Below are 15,172 nucleotides of genomic sequence, written 5' to 3'. Positions count from 1 at the left end.
GCTGACTTTTATATGTAAAGTCTTTGTGGATTTGCCACTTTATATGATATATTTTATTTCTAGCTAGGCTTTGTGCAATCTAACAGCAGCTCAGAGCTTATTTGATTGCCAATGCTTGTTTTTTGACCTGGAGATGAGTGTTGCACTGCCCGCTCCTCCCCTGGTGCATCAAGAGCTTTATTTAATTTTGCTCTGTGTCAGTAAAAAGCCAATATGCGAAGACAGCGGAAGCACCCCAGACATCATCCTTCGCAAGGACAACCCCTTCATGACACATTACCAAGGAAAGGATTCTGGTTCAGAAGATGAAGCAGCCAGCAGAGTTCCTGATTTAGAAAAGGATGACTTTGCCACCCGGAGAGCCAGAATGAATCAACCCAAGCACATAGTTCCATTTAACTCCTTTTTAGTCGGACCCTATACAAGTAAAGAGAAAGGGAAACCGGAAGATGCTAAAAAGCCATTGCAGATGGAAAAAAAGGAACATGCAAGGTGTGCATTCATAGTCTTATTCTTTTGATTACAATGCTTAATTTCACCATGATATATTGCTGTATAGGCCTAAAGCTGTCTTGGCTACGAAAAACACCTTACAGGTTAAAGTAAATGCAAATGCTTTATCATAAAGTGAACCAAACTATTTTTTTGTTGCAGTACAAGGAGAAGTGTTAATTGCCTGTGAGTGTAAATAAGATAAAGGTGGAACACTTTTGTTATCTAAACTCGTAAGACAGGTCACGAGCATGAGTACTGGAGAATAAACTTAGAAAATATGTTTTGCATCTCAGCTCTTTTTCTGATCACATTCAGTGCCCGTTTTTCGATCCATTTCTTTCATCTCACGCTCTTTTAACACCCTGCATGAAACGCGGACCAGATGAGTCTTTAGTGAAGGCACTGAATATATATGCCTGCTACACTGCACTGAATAATGTTGCACCTGGTCCTAATGTGTGTTATGCAGCACTGGTTTGGGAAGTGGATCGGGGGTTACAAGACTTCAACCTAGAAAATCTCTTTTTTCTTCAGCTCAGTGATACAGACCTTTAAGAAATTGCTGAACACAAATATTTGCTAGGTAGAGATCTTTTTCAGGAAACTGTTTTATTTGAGCAAACAGATGTGATTCTAGATAAAACCATTATATACACATTACAGGGACCCTTAACTGTACCAACTGATATGTTCAGAAAACTTCTTCTAATATTTAAGAGCTCTTTTCAATTTTCAAATGTCAAATGTGCCATTCAATTGCTGGTCATCTGATTATATTAACATTTTCTAATTACTAGTTTGGCAGGACATCTGAGGAGCACCTAACAAAATTTTAATAGTCCAGTGCTATTGACATGATTCTTAAGATCAAAGAAATTGTGTAGTATGTTTGAGAGCAAAACCTGAATTCACTGTGTGAATAATATTTAGATGAGATATTTGTAACTATTTAAGAGAAAGCTTATTGCAGAAATGCTTAATTCAGTAATAACATAAAGATTTTTCTTACTTGAGCTGGGAATAGAAGTTCACATGAAGAAGTGGTCTCAGTAGTGCATGAATGGGGTAGCATAGCTGAGAGGTTTGAACTTCAAATGATTCATTCCATGTTTACTTCTTAAAATTAATGTGAAAGTAATATTATAAATTCAGTTTTATATTCTTGAGCTCTGAGCCTCTTCTTTTGACACTGATTTATAATTGCTTCCTCAAAATATCTTTCCTTGCTGAACTGGAATGTGCATTAAATTAGAAGAAGACGGGTGCACATGACATCAGTAAGGCAAACAGTTACAAGCAAAGAGAGCCCACTTCTGCAAAATGAGAAGACTGAGTCAGAGGAGGAACAGCAGGTGAAAGAGCTTGATAATGAGAGAAATGATTTGGCAAAACAGAAATCTCAAAGCATCCTTCCTCAGCTACAAGAAGATGTGCTTTTTGTCAACGCCTCTATAACAAAAGCAGATCTGGAGACCTGGAAAAGATTGAAACTGTCAGGAGAGCCCAGGTATGGTTTCTGCTTGTGGACAGGATTGGCACCCTGGGAAGCATGTTTAGTTTGCCAAAATATGCTGTGTGTACTTGTGACTTTAAACTTGAAGAATGCCTTGTTGACAACCAGTCCTTATCTATTTCCGTTTTCAGGAGTCCAAAAATCTGTACAGATATGCTGTCTGTCATGAAAAGAAAATGTGTCCATCATTTAGAGCACTATAGTAGTTTCACAGTCACTTTTCTTGTAGATATTCTTAATACAATATCAGAAAGGTCCCTCTTGTCATGTGGCTGAATTTGCTTCGAAAGTGCTTGAAGTTTAACAGGACAAAGTTCCAAGTGGTACCCGCTAATACGCTAGCAACTACATTGCTCCTTACCAAGCTGTCTTCAGGACTCGGGGTGTTTTATACCTTGGGACTATTATCTGAGGATCAGCATCTTTGCATTAATGTCTCTGTGCTATTTTGAGACCTGAGCTGATACATCAGCACAACAATAGTACTCCAATGCTGTACACCACCACTGTTTCTTGTTGCAGCAGGGCTTTCAGGAGCCTCACTGTATGGTGTTTGTATGCTCTTGTTGTTAACAAAATCTCTACAAAGGGAGCCAGTATGAAGCAGTTATTCTAAGCTGTTTCCCTGTGGAGGTGGACTATAACCATAGGCAGGTGATTTGTGACTCCAATAGGAAAGGATAACAACTCCTGGCCTTCCTGTTTAGGTGCATGCCCTTTTGCAATTAAAGATGGCTGTCTGTTCTGGCATTCTTCTAACAATGTGGTTATTGTATGTGATTTTAGCTCTAATAAATCAAAACTCAATCAATCTTTCGTCCTGAAGGTATTAGCAATCTCTCTGTTACTTTTGAGGTGATTTATTAAAATCAGGATTCAGTCTGCTTGGTTTAGGGTAAGTGAATTGCCCTTGCTACTACTCCCATGCCACTGTAACTCCCTCGTGCTAAAGTGCGTTCTAGTGCCATAGTAACATATAGTGTGTGGCCTGGGTATATGTGAGCACATAAGGAAACTGTGGCTTTGTTAGGTGAAGAACTGAATTTGGAACAGCCATATACTACATTCCTTGCCCTTAGGAAGTGCTTCCATGTTTTCCCCTCAGGTCTGCAGTATCTTTGCATTTCATATGTCATTTGAGACTCAGTATGCCACAGTTGTTTATACCTGTGTCCTCGAATTTTAAAATAAAACCCCTTCAAAACCTTAGGAGCATTTAATTTGTTTTATTCTGAGGGTCTCATGTTGGGGGCATTCTTTTATTCCTCGTTATGACCAGTGAAGAAGATTTCAGATGTTCCAGCAACACTCTGCCACCGTCTGATACCACGGTGAAAGCGGTAGCCCATGATGATTTTGCTGTCCGCAAAACCAGAGCAAACAGAAAGGCTGGTAGCCCCAAGCAGAAGTTTGTGCATTTTGGGCCAGTAACTGAGATTGATCAACAGAAATGGGACAAGCTCGTTATTGGCAGAGCTTCATCCAAGAGTGGAACAGAAGAGGAAAGCAAGCAAGATGGTGTGGAAAGTCTCTCTGGTGTTGAAAGCTCTCCTCCAACCACTGTCAGTCTTGGGTTTGCTGAATACAGCAGTGGAGTATCTGAGCCAGAAAATGGGTCCAGGTATTTGGTGTGGTTTAGGAAGTGCTGCTGAGCTGTAAATGAGGCCTGTTCTTGCCAGATGCTGATCTGCATGGGAGTGAACTGCAACATAAACCCAAGAGCTGTTTATGCGCACGGCCTTGTTCAGAAAACATCTGATGTCTTCAGAGTATCTTGACATGTTTAGGGTTGCACAAAACGCTGTGCACAGGTCTTCCGAACGCTTGCTCAGAATTTCTGATGGGCAGTGAAGTCACTGCTGTCTCAGAGGATGAGCTATCACTCATGATTTTTCTGCTGCTTCAATTCCAGTAGTTTTGCTCTGCCTGCTTTCAGCACATTAGGAATTTGTCATTCAGCTTGCTGGCCGTACTGATCTTCAAAAAAATGTTTTTTTCAAACCTAATGGATTTACTTTCTTTTTGAAGATGGTGTACTGCTGCTCTCTGTTTCTGGCATTTATCTGGAGAAGAATTGTCTGGGTCATTTACACATTAACAGATCTTATATTTCTTTTGGCATAATCAATCTGTGGCTGCAGCAAGAACTTTTAATGAATGCTTTTAGCAAGCAATTCATTCAGCTAGGTTTGTGTGTATATAAAAAATTTGCAAACTGAGTTAGATGACTCCTTTTCATACCTTTCATTTGACCTGAGAACGTTTTGTCTGTCTCACCCCTCCTCTCATTCTCATCACTAGTGAGGGAGAAGTCAAGTCAGGTACAGATGACTCTTGCAAGAGAATTCCATCACCTGTACCAGCTTCTGATATCATCTCTGAGGAACAAACCCCACGGAGTTTGAGCAAACAGCAAGAAAGTGCCAAGGAAGAATGTGACAGGAATTTACCAGATATAGAGAGAGATGATATGTTGGTTAGAAGGATGGGAACTTTTCCAAGGCGTACCACAAGCTCCATTCCCGTAAATTGTCCTCCCTTGTCAGTAGCTCCTTATCTGCTGCAGCAGCAGCATCAGCAGCAAGAGGAGGCTGTAGCTCGTGAAAAGGATATGAAGACTCTGCAGGAAGGAGAAAGGTCAGAGAACAAAAGCAGATCCCTCTGAGCCTGGTTTGTGTGTGGTGTTAGCTTGGATCAGTCAGCAGTGTTGTCCCATTCTTCACATGGGCTTTAAAGATGTGTTTTACTCAATCATCATGGCCTGTGTTTTGTTTTGTAAAATCACTTACAAGAATGTATCCTATGAATATAAAACAGCCTGTTTTCTTTCATAATATTTAAGTACTTCAGTTGTTAATTGCTGTTCAGCATGAAAATAGTCTTTTATCTTTTGGGGGGATTTCTTTTGCAAACCATAGTGCTTTGTGTGGATTTTTATGCCAGCTCCTAAGTGAATAAGTCGTTGCATAGATGTGTATGCAATTCCCACTTCTAACAAATCACCTACATAAGTATGGTTCAACATAATTTCCTCTTACTCCTTGTGCTGTGGCTAAAGATGCCTGGTTTGTCTAGTTGTCCATCGTTCTCAGCTTTGTTTTGAGTAACAGTACCTCACATTGCCTGAGCAGCCACTTCCTGTACAAGTGAGCATGATCATGGAACAGTGTCACTTGTCTCTCTGAGCAGTACTGTCACACAAGACGAGAGCCAAGAACACCTTGAAATCCCTCAGCTGCAGAGTGATGGAACAGAAAACAAAATGAAATTTCCAGACCCTCAAAGAGATGACATGTTAGCCAGAAGAACTGGAGCTTTTCTTAAACAGCTTGGGCCCAATGTTAAGCAGTTCCTTCCCATGCCCTTTTCAAAGCAGCAGAATAAGCAGGGCACAACCACAGAACTTTTGAAGAAAACCACGAGGTAAGAAAGTTGTGTTTTTCTCTGTCCTTTTTAGCTAGACCCGTGGGCTGTTTGTCAGGATCTCTTTATCAGGAAGATTTGCTGGTGGCCCAGTAGTGGTTATTTTCATGCTTGTCCTCAGTTCTCTGCTAATTCTTTCTGCTCAGTAGAAGGCAGTTGAAGGTTTCTGACCCTTTTAGAAAACTCATGTGGAGACTGAGACCAAAGCTCTACAGATGCAAAATTGTAACAACATGTGGAAACAGATCTGTGTAGCAATTACATTTGCATTACATTTGTAGAGGTTTCTGGTTAAATATGAGGTAATCATTACAAATGTTTCCAGCTAGAAATGGAGATGCTGGATCTGGTAGGTTAGATGATTGTCTGTGGCTTAACTGGTGTCAGTGACTTCCGAACAGGAAATGTAGAGATTCTGAGATTCTTCCTGATAATGCTCAATGTCTTTCTGAGCACCTCTGTTCCAATGTTTGAGGCTGTGTGAGTGTTGAAGCTTTGGAACAGAGTTATCATTTGGTGGTTGAGCCACATGCAAGCAAGAGTGGGAAGGTTCTCATTCATCAGCCTCTTCAGAGTACTTGAGGAGAAGAATAGGCATGCACCTGTACGGACATGGATGAAATACTAGCTTTCATCTCAGCCAGGAGAAAACAAACCTGTCATCTACCATAGAATTCAACAGCGGCTTGGTGTTTAGTTTTCAGTGGTGTTCTGGACAGTTTATTTTCTGATTTAACAGAATACTACAAACACTTAACTCTTAAAATTATGGGGTTTGCTCCTGCCCCTCTTAGCTTGTCCTGTGTCAGCTATTTGGATTTGGAGGTGCTGGTTGTTTGTTAACTTATAGTCATGCTTTTCATTATGTATGTGTGATTTTTGAAATGTTGCTTAATACATCCCTTTACACTACTGCCTTTGGCTCACTCAGGCCTCAAAAATGTCCACAAGTCTACACTAATAGCTCTGGAAAACCTGCAATAGAACCACCACAAGAACAGCAGCAAGGGCAGGAGGACAGTCTCCCACCTGCAGGACAAGATGAGATTATTAGTACTGCCCAAGTGGCTGAAGATGGCAACAACGAAGTCCACCTTGTTCAAACATCTAAGCTTCAGGAGGTCCCTGAGGAAAACAAAATGGAAGCACTTTCATCCAAGGATGAGCATCTGCAAACGTGAGCTTTCTGGTGTGAATCACGCAGCTTGTAAACCCCTGTGTGCACTCTTCAGAGTTCAGATTGTGCATTGCCTGGTGTGTTTTCAATCCAGACTACAACACTGTATGTCAGTAATACACACTTTAGAAACAAAAATAATAGTAGTGTAATGCATTTTATTTTGATTTTTAAAAAATATTTAATTGAAGCTAAGTGAAAGGAATGTTTGATTACAGTATATATGTTGAATTGTGAGAAAAGTTTATGAAGAGGAGATGCTGAAATGGACTCTGCTCATTGAGAGATGCTTATTCTGTTTCTCCCATGATTAATGTTGTAGTATTGACTTCTGCACATGATGCTCTTTTCTGATAAATCCCATATATATATATGTGGTTTGCATTGCTCTAAAGAAGACTACAATTTTACTGAATGCTGCTGGTTTGTGTATTACCAGTAACTTTTTTCAGCTATACTCCCCCACTCTGAGGAAAGAAAACCAAAACCAACTAACAAAAAAAACCAACCAAAAAGCAAACAAAACAATAAAAAACTCCAAGCCAACCAACCAACCATAAAAAGCCCAAAAACCCCCACCCAAACAAAAACGATAACAAAACGAATGAACAAAAGAAAAACCATAAACAAAAAGCAACTAAGAACCAAATAAACAAACAAAAACACTAAGGAAATCCCCAAGCACAAAAACAAGACATACAAAAAGAAAAAGGAAATCCTGTGACTCGCTTTCTGACTATAATATTTGTCTCTTTCATGCTTCAGTAATAGTGGTACTAAGCACTGCTGTGGAATGTAACTGTTATGTTTTGTCTCCATTAATTGCATGTATGTCACAACGTAAATGCTAAGACATAGTCTATTTTCAATAACTATTTTCTATACACATTTTAGGTATACTTCAGCAGATTTTTATAATGTGGGGCATATATATGTGTTTAAGGAGGGATGGGTGGTGTTCTCGTGTAGTTTGACCTCAGGATGATCAGGTAAGTCTTGTTTGATGAATACATAATCCCTGAACAGTATGGTTCTATTTTGGTCAGCTTTACTAGTAGAAGTGACAGTTGTGCAAATTACACAGGTCCACTTGAAATTACTACTTAATGAATTTATCCACAATCTAATTTTATATTTGGTCTTGTAGATTCGGCCCCAGAACTGCTGTGTCTGATGACGCAGAGTAAGTTGTCTTGTGTTCACAAGATTCTGTTTTAAACAACTTACACTGCATGCTTTCCCATCTTTCTACTAATTTAAAATGCAGTTGATGCATCATCATTATTTTGCAGTGTTTTGGCAAATAAATTTTTCAGACAGCACTGAAAAATGGAATGCGATATGGCTTACATTGCAGTTAAAATAATTTCTATATAAAAGCCCTTAAAAACTAAGCATAACACTAATGTCCAGCTGTTGCTTAAAGTATTGTTTCTTCTTTTTTTGTTTTACTTTGTCTTGGATTTCTTCTGAATTTCCATTGCCTCTAATCAGCTACAGGTAAAGGAGTTGGGTTGAATCTGGGTGTTGAAGAAAAAAAAGAAGTATGAGGAAGAACAGGAAGAAATAAAGAAAGCCCAAAGCAAAATAATGTCATTGTGAACTTCAGAATAATTACCAGAAAGATACATCTTTAACTGAGCCTTTATTCTCTTTTTAAAGCTTTATATTCAATCCTTTCCAAGTTAGGTTCAATTTAATAATGTACTAAATTTCAGTTTTTAAGCTCTTCACCTCGATGCATCACTCGATGCATAGAAGGAGTAGAATTGACATTTGTTGCACTCAAACATTTTAATTGTTCATGTATGCATACAAACTATAGTACAGAATAGTATGCAATTCATTTGGAAAGCTCTTTGGAAGTATTAGCTGTTTAGAAGAGAAATAGTTGGGAATTACACACACAATAATATCCTTAATGTTTTTCTGTTCACAGAAATGCACATGACCTTGTCTGTGTCCCAGATTGAATCCCAAAATATAAACATTTTGGAGAGTTGTGGGGTTTTATAATGAGCGTACACAGAGACTTATATGCAATTTTTCACTCTTTCCTCTAATGATAAAACTTAGAATCATGGACTAAGTGTTCTTTACAAGTTATTTAATACCTTTACGCTGAGCAAAACCTCTGTTTTCTGACTACAGAGTAAGCATGATCATTTTCAAGCAGCAGGAATCTGTCCAGTCAAATGAAGTGGGGAGATAAAAAGAGTAATATAACATAGAAGTGTTATACTTAACAGTGGGGACATTATGCTTATATGATTGATTTTTTCATCTATGTATGTCTGTATTAAGTGCAATAATGAGAGAAGGTACATGGAGATGCCTTCAAAGAGGCGTTGCAGTGGTCTTGGTGGTATAACATGAGAGTAGCAAAGATCAGTATATCATATTGCTTATTCCATACTGATTATTATTTTATTTTAAAAGGCAAAACAATTAATATTCAAGCCTCATTGTCATCCTTTCCAAATGTGCTACAGTTTACAGAGCAACTATTTTCCTATACTGTCTTTTAAGTTTTTGTAAAAGTAAGACTGTTTTCCCTTCTGAAGACAAAGCATTTATGAAGACTCTAAGACTTGGTTCTCAAGTAGGAAAAATAAATTGAACTGACATTTAAAATACTTTTTAAATGTTTGTCAAGTCCCCATGGAAAACTGTAACTTGAATTCAGTCTTAGACTAGATGCTCTTTATTCCAGCAGCAAAACTGAGGACTCTCTTATTAGACTGTCAAAGTTCCCTTCACTAGTTAGAGGAAGACTAGATATTGTCTTCAGCCCTGGTCTGTCTCAGGGTCCAGAAGAGGCAACACTTAGTGTGTTGCTGCTGACAAGGCCCATTCCCATCTCCCAAAGAGAGAGAATTCTGGTGGTACCATGATAGTCCAACGTGAGTGTAGGCTCATAGTGAGCCGAGATTTTTGAGTATTTCTTTACTAGTCTGATTTTGAGCCAGTCTGTCCCTTTTTTATGTTTATGTTTTTTATGTTTTATTGGAGTTTCTTAAGTCTTAATATGACTGTAAAATGGTAATGCAGCCACATAATAAATGCCTTACATAAGGATTGTTAACATATTCTCATAAGAAGGTTTTTTACCTTATCTCTCACTTTTAAATTAATTAATCTGAACATTGAAGTACTTCAGATTTCTTTTTTAATTCAAAATTTATTTAGACTTGTTAAAAAAAGAAATTGTTGCATGATATCACTAACAGCAACAACTGTAATTTGTGATAATAAAGCAGTGTAGCTTGAAAATCCCAACATCCCAAATACACTATCAGTCTGCACAGTGCTTTTTCCCAGATCATTGTCAGAATGGCAGGTCTGGTACACTGGTCAGCAGAAAGGCCTCTTGCTTCAGGACAGAGTTAGTATACAATCTCTGGAGCTGTGCTAATGGCAGAAAGTCAATGAACTTGAATTTGGTCCAGTTATGTATTCCCTGTCTACTTGTGTGCTATGTGCCTGCTGGCCCCACATGTGGTTGAAGGGAGAAGTAAATCTAGTTCTGTTCATGGAGGTGTTAGAGATTGTCTGGAGTCATTTGTAGATTGTACAAGACAGAAATAGAATGCAATTATGTGGGACTCATAGTGAAAAGTGTCTTTGGATAGAAGCTCAGAGTTTTGGCCTCTTAGATTATTTTCTAAGGATGAAATTGTCAGAGAGAGAAGTTGGTGTAGACCTTTCAGCTGGCCTTGTCCACATACTCAGAAAAGGAGGTTTTTCCTCTAAGTGTTTATTACATGTTGGTCAGAGTGGAGCACAGTGCTTTGAGGTGGAATTCCTTCAGGCTGCTGTCTTGGGAAGATACTGTTGTGGAAGAACCTGTTGCTGCAGAGTTGAAGTTTGAACCCACCCAGTTGCTTATCCATGACAATGAAGGTCCAGCAACTGGAGGTGACTGCTGGAGTAGGAGGTGCATCTGGGGTTGTAGTGTATAGTTTGACTCCTGGCCAAGGCTAAAGCCTTTTCCAGAGAACTTTTTTTACTGTATTGTTAATAGTTATAAAACCTGTTGCTGACTTTGTGCACCCTGTGAGACCTGCATGAAATCAGGGAACATATATTAGACTTAAATTAGGAAATCCAGGTATTCCTGCTAGAAAAACAAAATGCTTCCATCCCAAATGGTGGAGAGTGTGTACTCATGCACTCTACTAGGACCAGTAACCACCATTTCAAATCTTACCTTTTCTCCTACTGCATGTGAATGAAAAATTTTTTGACATGAGGAAAGAGTACAAGAGAAGAGCTACACAAGTAGCTACCCAGTAGGCACAAGGTATCAAATACTGAACACTAAAGGCATTCTTAGTGTGAGTTTCAAAAGCTCTTAAACTGGAATAAACCCTATAAGAGTGACTTTATTGCAAGTTCTGCATCTCCCAACCTACCTCACCAGTCTGCCAATATGACTGATGTTTAAGTTTTAAAAAACAGCACTTGCCATCTCTTTAGGTTTTGTTATTTAGGAATGTTCTAATCCAATCCTGGACAATGCAACTGTTAAACTACCCACAATTAGTGTAAACGACCCAAATTAGTGTAACCCTCAGCACTCTGTTTAAGGGGTGAAGCGCAGTAATATGTTAACTTCACTGTTCATGCTTAAAGGCAATAGGATGTTTATTCTGTCCTTCATTTCTGAGTAAATACCTACTTAGCAGGATGGAATCTGTGCATGTCCTTTTGCATACACTGTCCAGACCTTTCAACTGTTTTCTTGAGAGTGGCATTCCCGTCTTTGCTTGCCTGAATACAAATGCTGGCTCATAAATATATGCACAGCTTTCCGTGAGTATTCACTTTGAATACTGTGGACACAGTTGCCGACAATTTTATCTTCATTGGGTGCTTCTCCTGCTAGTTGGTTCATTGGCTCACGTAAAGCTGCAGGTGATCATTTGAGGACTGCTGTGAAATCACTTCATGTGGAACTGCATGGCTTTCTTTTAAGTTTTTTTTTTGCTTTGAATGGCACAACTGAGGTCATGTTTTACTAATAATAGGTAGTAGAGGTGGAGTAGTAAGCATGTTATCTTTGTGTGAAAATCTTTATATAATATAAAGAGATGTATAACATCAAACCATAACCTTTTTTTCCCTTTAGCTCTCTAAAGGTCAAAGACATAAATAGAAAAAAACTTTTTTTTTTTTTTTTTTTTTTTTTTTTTTTTTTTTTTTTTTTTTTTTTTGTCCTGGACGTCATATTTTCCTTGTTAGGTTAGCTGTATTAATAAGTTGGTGCTGGTAGCATTGGATTTCTTCAAGGCATAGAGGGGAGGAAAGGGAATAAAAGAAAGTACCATGCAGTTTGAACTGATTGTACTTTTCTGAGTTTGTAGCAATAGCATTTAGCTGGCTATGCTGCCCCTGATGTACTTCTCAAGACTTCTTTTACCCTGAAATGGAAAATTCTGTCTGTGGTGTTAATCAAAGTGATCTTGAAAACCCATTGGGCACAAATCTTCAGAAAGCAAAATGTTCTGAACGATAGAATTATTTTAATAAGAGCTGTTGATGGAAGTGTAAAGTCAGTAGTGTTTCTTAGTGAGATATAAAGTTGTAGTTGACTAACAAAATGGGAAGTTGAGGAATGTAATGCCTGAAGTACTGTGTGGGAGCCATAGGGATGCTAACAAGCCCAACTTGAGGACTGCTGCTTTTGGAAGCTTTGTAACAGAGCAGGTGTCTGATTCTGCTGTAGCACCCTCATGTGGTTTCAGCTCTTACAAGCTGAAGGAGTATAAGCCTCTAAATAAGACTGGGCCTGTTGTTATTTTTCCCTTGTTTAGGAGTATGAGTATGTTTGACATGAGATGTGAAGAAGACGCTGTGGCTCAACCTCACAGCAAAGCTCGCCATGAGAAGCTGCAGAATATACACAACCAGCTGAAAGAGGACGAGACCAGGTGGCAAGATGTGAGTATACAACATTCAACATTGTCTGCAGTGCTGGCAGGCACTGAGGTCAGACAGCTGGGCAAAAACAGGACAACCTGCTAAATCTGCACTTGCTGTCAAGTGCTTAAAATAATGAGAGCTTTTTTTTCCCCTCAGTGGATTGTTGCTAACCATAGAAGTTCATAATGTGTTGTAAATCGAATACAAGATCTTCCAGTCCCTCTGCCTGTTCACCAGGCATTTTGATTAAAAAAAAAAAATGTAAAGAAACTGTGATTAGGTAAAAAATTGAAGGAACAACTTTGAACTGCTGACTTCTCTAACCTTTCTAATCAGTCAGTGTCCAAAGTGACAAAATACAAGACTAAGTAGGACAGGGAATAAATAGATTGGCCTTTTCTTTAATAAATTAGTGTAGATACAGAAGATGTTAATGTTTTCCATCTTGTCCAAGCAAACAAATACCACTTCATGTTAGCTATATCCTGCTTGGTTTATAAGGCCTTTCCAAACCCTCTTTCCTTGATGTGTTTTGTTAAGCTGTCCAAATATTTGGTATTGTCTACAGCAAATTAGCAAAGACAGAAAAACATGATCTGCAGGTAAGTTAGTATAAGAAGTTCAAGTATGGTAGTTTCTCATTATAAGGAAAGCTTCTGTGGAACACCTCAGAGAGGTTTTTGGTAGAAAAAAAAATTTAAGGAAAAGTTAAAAACAAGTTGTATATACAGCTAAGAAGTGACTTTTTATAGTAGAACAATGAAGGACTTCAGCTGAAAGGTCCTTATGTGTGGGAAGCCATAATTTCCCAGCAGAGATAAGAATAAATCCAGAGGCATTCAAGAAGTTTGAGAACTCTGCTGTTGAATTGAAAATCCTCTGAGCTAAAGTTCTTGCATTTTTCAGGCCCTCAGCACCTTCTGCCATGAACTAAAAGTTCTGAAGAAGTACTGAAAATGCCTTTATTAGAATGTCCTTGGCATTCTGAGGGCTTTATAGAGACATGTGTCATGCTCTGATATTTTAGATGCCCATGCTATGAATTTGCCAACAATTAACTGTTTCATGGGTTTGTAAAATTATTGTTATTCTAAAGCACCAGAACTGGAAAATATAAACATGTCTGGTTTTTAATTGTGAAAAGAGAAGGAAGGCTTATGCTAGAAAATTTGCTAATGAAAAACTAATTTTCAAACAATAGAGAGCAGTGGAAGTAGCTGAATAAAGAAAGACTTCGGTACTTCAATGAGAATAATTAGTAACTGAGGAAAATGATAGGCCTACGTTTCATAAAGGGGATTATTGACTGATATATGTAGTTCATGTGAAGAAGTACTTTAATGAACATTCCCTTAAGTGTAACATCAATAATTTGTGGATTTAAGCTAAATTAAAAGTGACAATGTTTTTTCCTGATTTTAATAAAATAAGTTATACTTGCAGTACCTTCTGCTGTTTACCAATAAAAATGCAGTTAAAATATTTGGGAAACCATGTAATTAATGAAATAGCTCCTGAATTGAGTATGTGTTATGAATATCTGGGTTTTATTAAAACCAAAAATTGTTAGAGTGCACAAAATGTAATCTGTATACCAGTCTCCTGATGTGGAAAAGTTAATGACAAATGTTCCCTTCCAGTTTCCTAGGAAGTTATTTTTCTTTGCAGAAGTTCTGCAGTACTTACTTTTTACATGTAAAATTTTGTTCTTTTGCTAGTTGTCTGAAAAGAAATTTTGCAGTTTAGAAAACTTCTTTGCTGTAATACTTGTACTGTGAAAAAGATCTTGCTTCTGTATCCTCCAGGATTTGTGAATTCATAAAGGATTCAAGACATCACAGGGGCCCATAACAGGTACCTCCTGTGACTCTGTGGTTTAGTATCAGACTAGTTTTTCAGAAAAGGCAGAGAACCAGATTCAATCAATCTTCTGCACAATTTCAGGCAGGGAGATTCCAAAAAGACTGAGATGGTTACTTCAACAAGAACATCTCTATATAGCTAGATACAAACCATAGGCTTTTTACTGTATCATCCCTCACACCAGCCAGATACAAGCCTCATCACTCCCTAATCTCTGTTGCTCACATCTGGATCCAAAATAGTGCAGGGTGGCCATGATGAAGAATTTAATTTGGATGCTGCACTGGACTTTTCTATCAAAAAACCCAGCATCATTGGTCAACCATATTTGCATGTAGCTGACTGATAGCATGGGCAAAGTATGGAACTATAAGCTCTCCAAGGCCAACAGTGCATCTGTAGCTCATGGTGAAACAACATCCATTCTTCTAATGAACCCCTACTTCCCATATGTCTGATTATTAAAATTCTCCACCAAACATAATGTATTTACTTAATCTTCCTGACAAATTGAATTTTGTCCCTAGTGTTGGCCCAAGTGAAAATGATGTCCTGACTGGTCCTTTTAGGCCAAATTTCCTGCCAAAAGCAAAGTAAGCAGTGGAATTGAATTTTGTCTCTAGTGTTGGCCTAAGTGAAAATGAGTGTCCTGACTGGTCCTTTTAGGCCAAATTTCCTGCCAAAAGCAAAGTAAGCAGTGAAGCTATGAAATCTTTACTGTATCCTTCTATCAGCAGAAAATTCAGACAACATCTTCATTTATGATCTCCTTTTGT

General features: G+C 38.3%; 1 protein-coding gene across 4 annotated transcripts in view; it reads left to right on the top strand.

Moving 5' to 3' along the window:
• LIMCH1 (LIM and calponin homology domains 1) overlaps positions 1 to 15,172 on the top strand; it is a 174,224-nt gene that overhangs the window by 120,793 nt on the left and 38,259 nt on the right. For 2 of the 4 annotated variants that reach the window (XM_041403123.1, XM_041403121.1), the window contains exons 10-17: positions 202 to 492; positions 1,748 to 2,002; positions 3,288 to 3,629; positions 4,310 to 4,645; positions 5,198 to 5,431; positions 6,363 to 6,608; positions 7,756 to 7,791; positions 12,425 to 12,551. In XM_041403123.1, coding sequence (XP_041259057.1) covers positions 202 to 492; positions 1,748 to 2,002; positions 3,288 to 3,629; positions 4,310 to 4,645; positions 5,198 to 5,431; positions 6,363 to 6,608; positions 7,756 to 7,791; positions 12,425 to 12,551 — 1,867 coding nt within the window. The remainder of the gene's footprint in view (positions 1 to 201; positions 493 to 1,747; positions 2,003 to 3,287; positions 3,630 to 4,309; positions 4,646 to 5,197; positions 5,432 to 6,362; positions 6,609 to 7,755; positions 7,792 to 12,424; positions 12,552 to 15,172) is intronic. The other 2 variants (XM_041403124.1, XM_041403125.1) reach the window with 2 other exon arrangements.

Source organism: Onychostruthus taczanowskii, unplaced genomic scaffold, assembly GCF_017590055.1.
Source record: "Onychostruthus taczanowskii isolate IOZ18803 unplaced genomic scaffold, ASM1759005v1 scaffold2, whole genome shotgun sequence".
NCBI lineage: Eukaryota > Metazoa > Chordata > Aves > Passeriformes > Passeridae > Onychostruthus > Onychostruthus taczanowskii.
The sequence above is the reverse complement of the archived record's forward strand: the minus strand, read 5'-3'. Positions and strand labels throughout refer to the sequence as shown.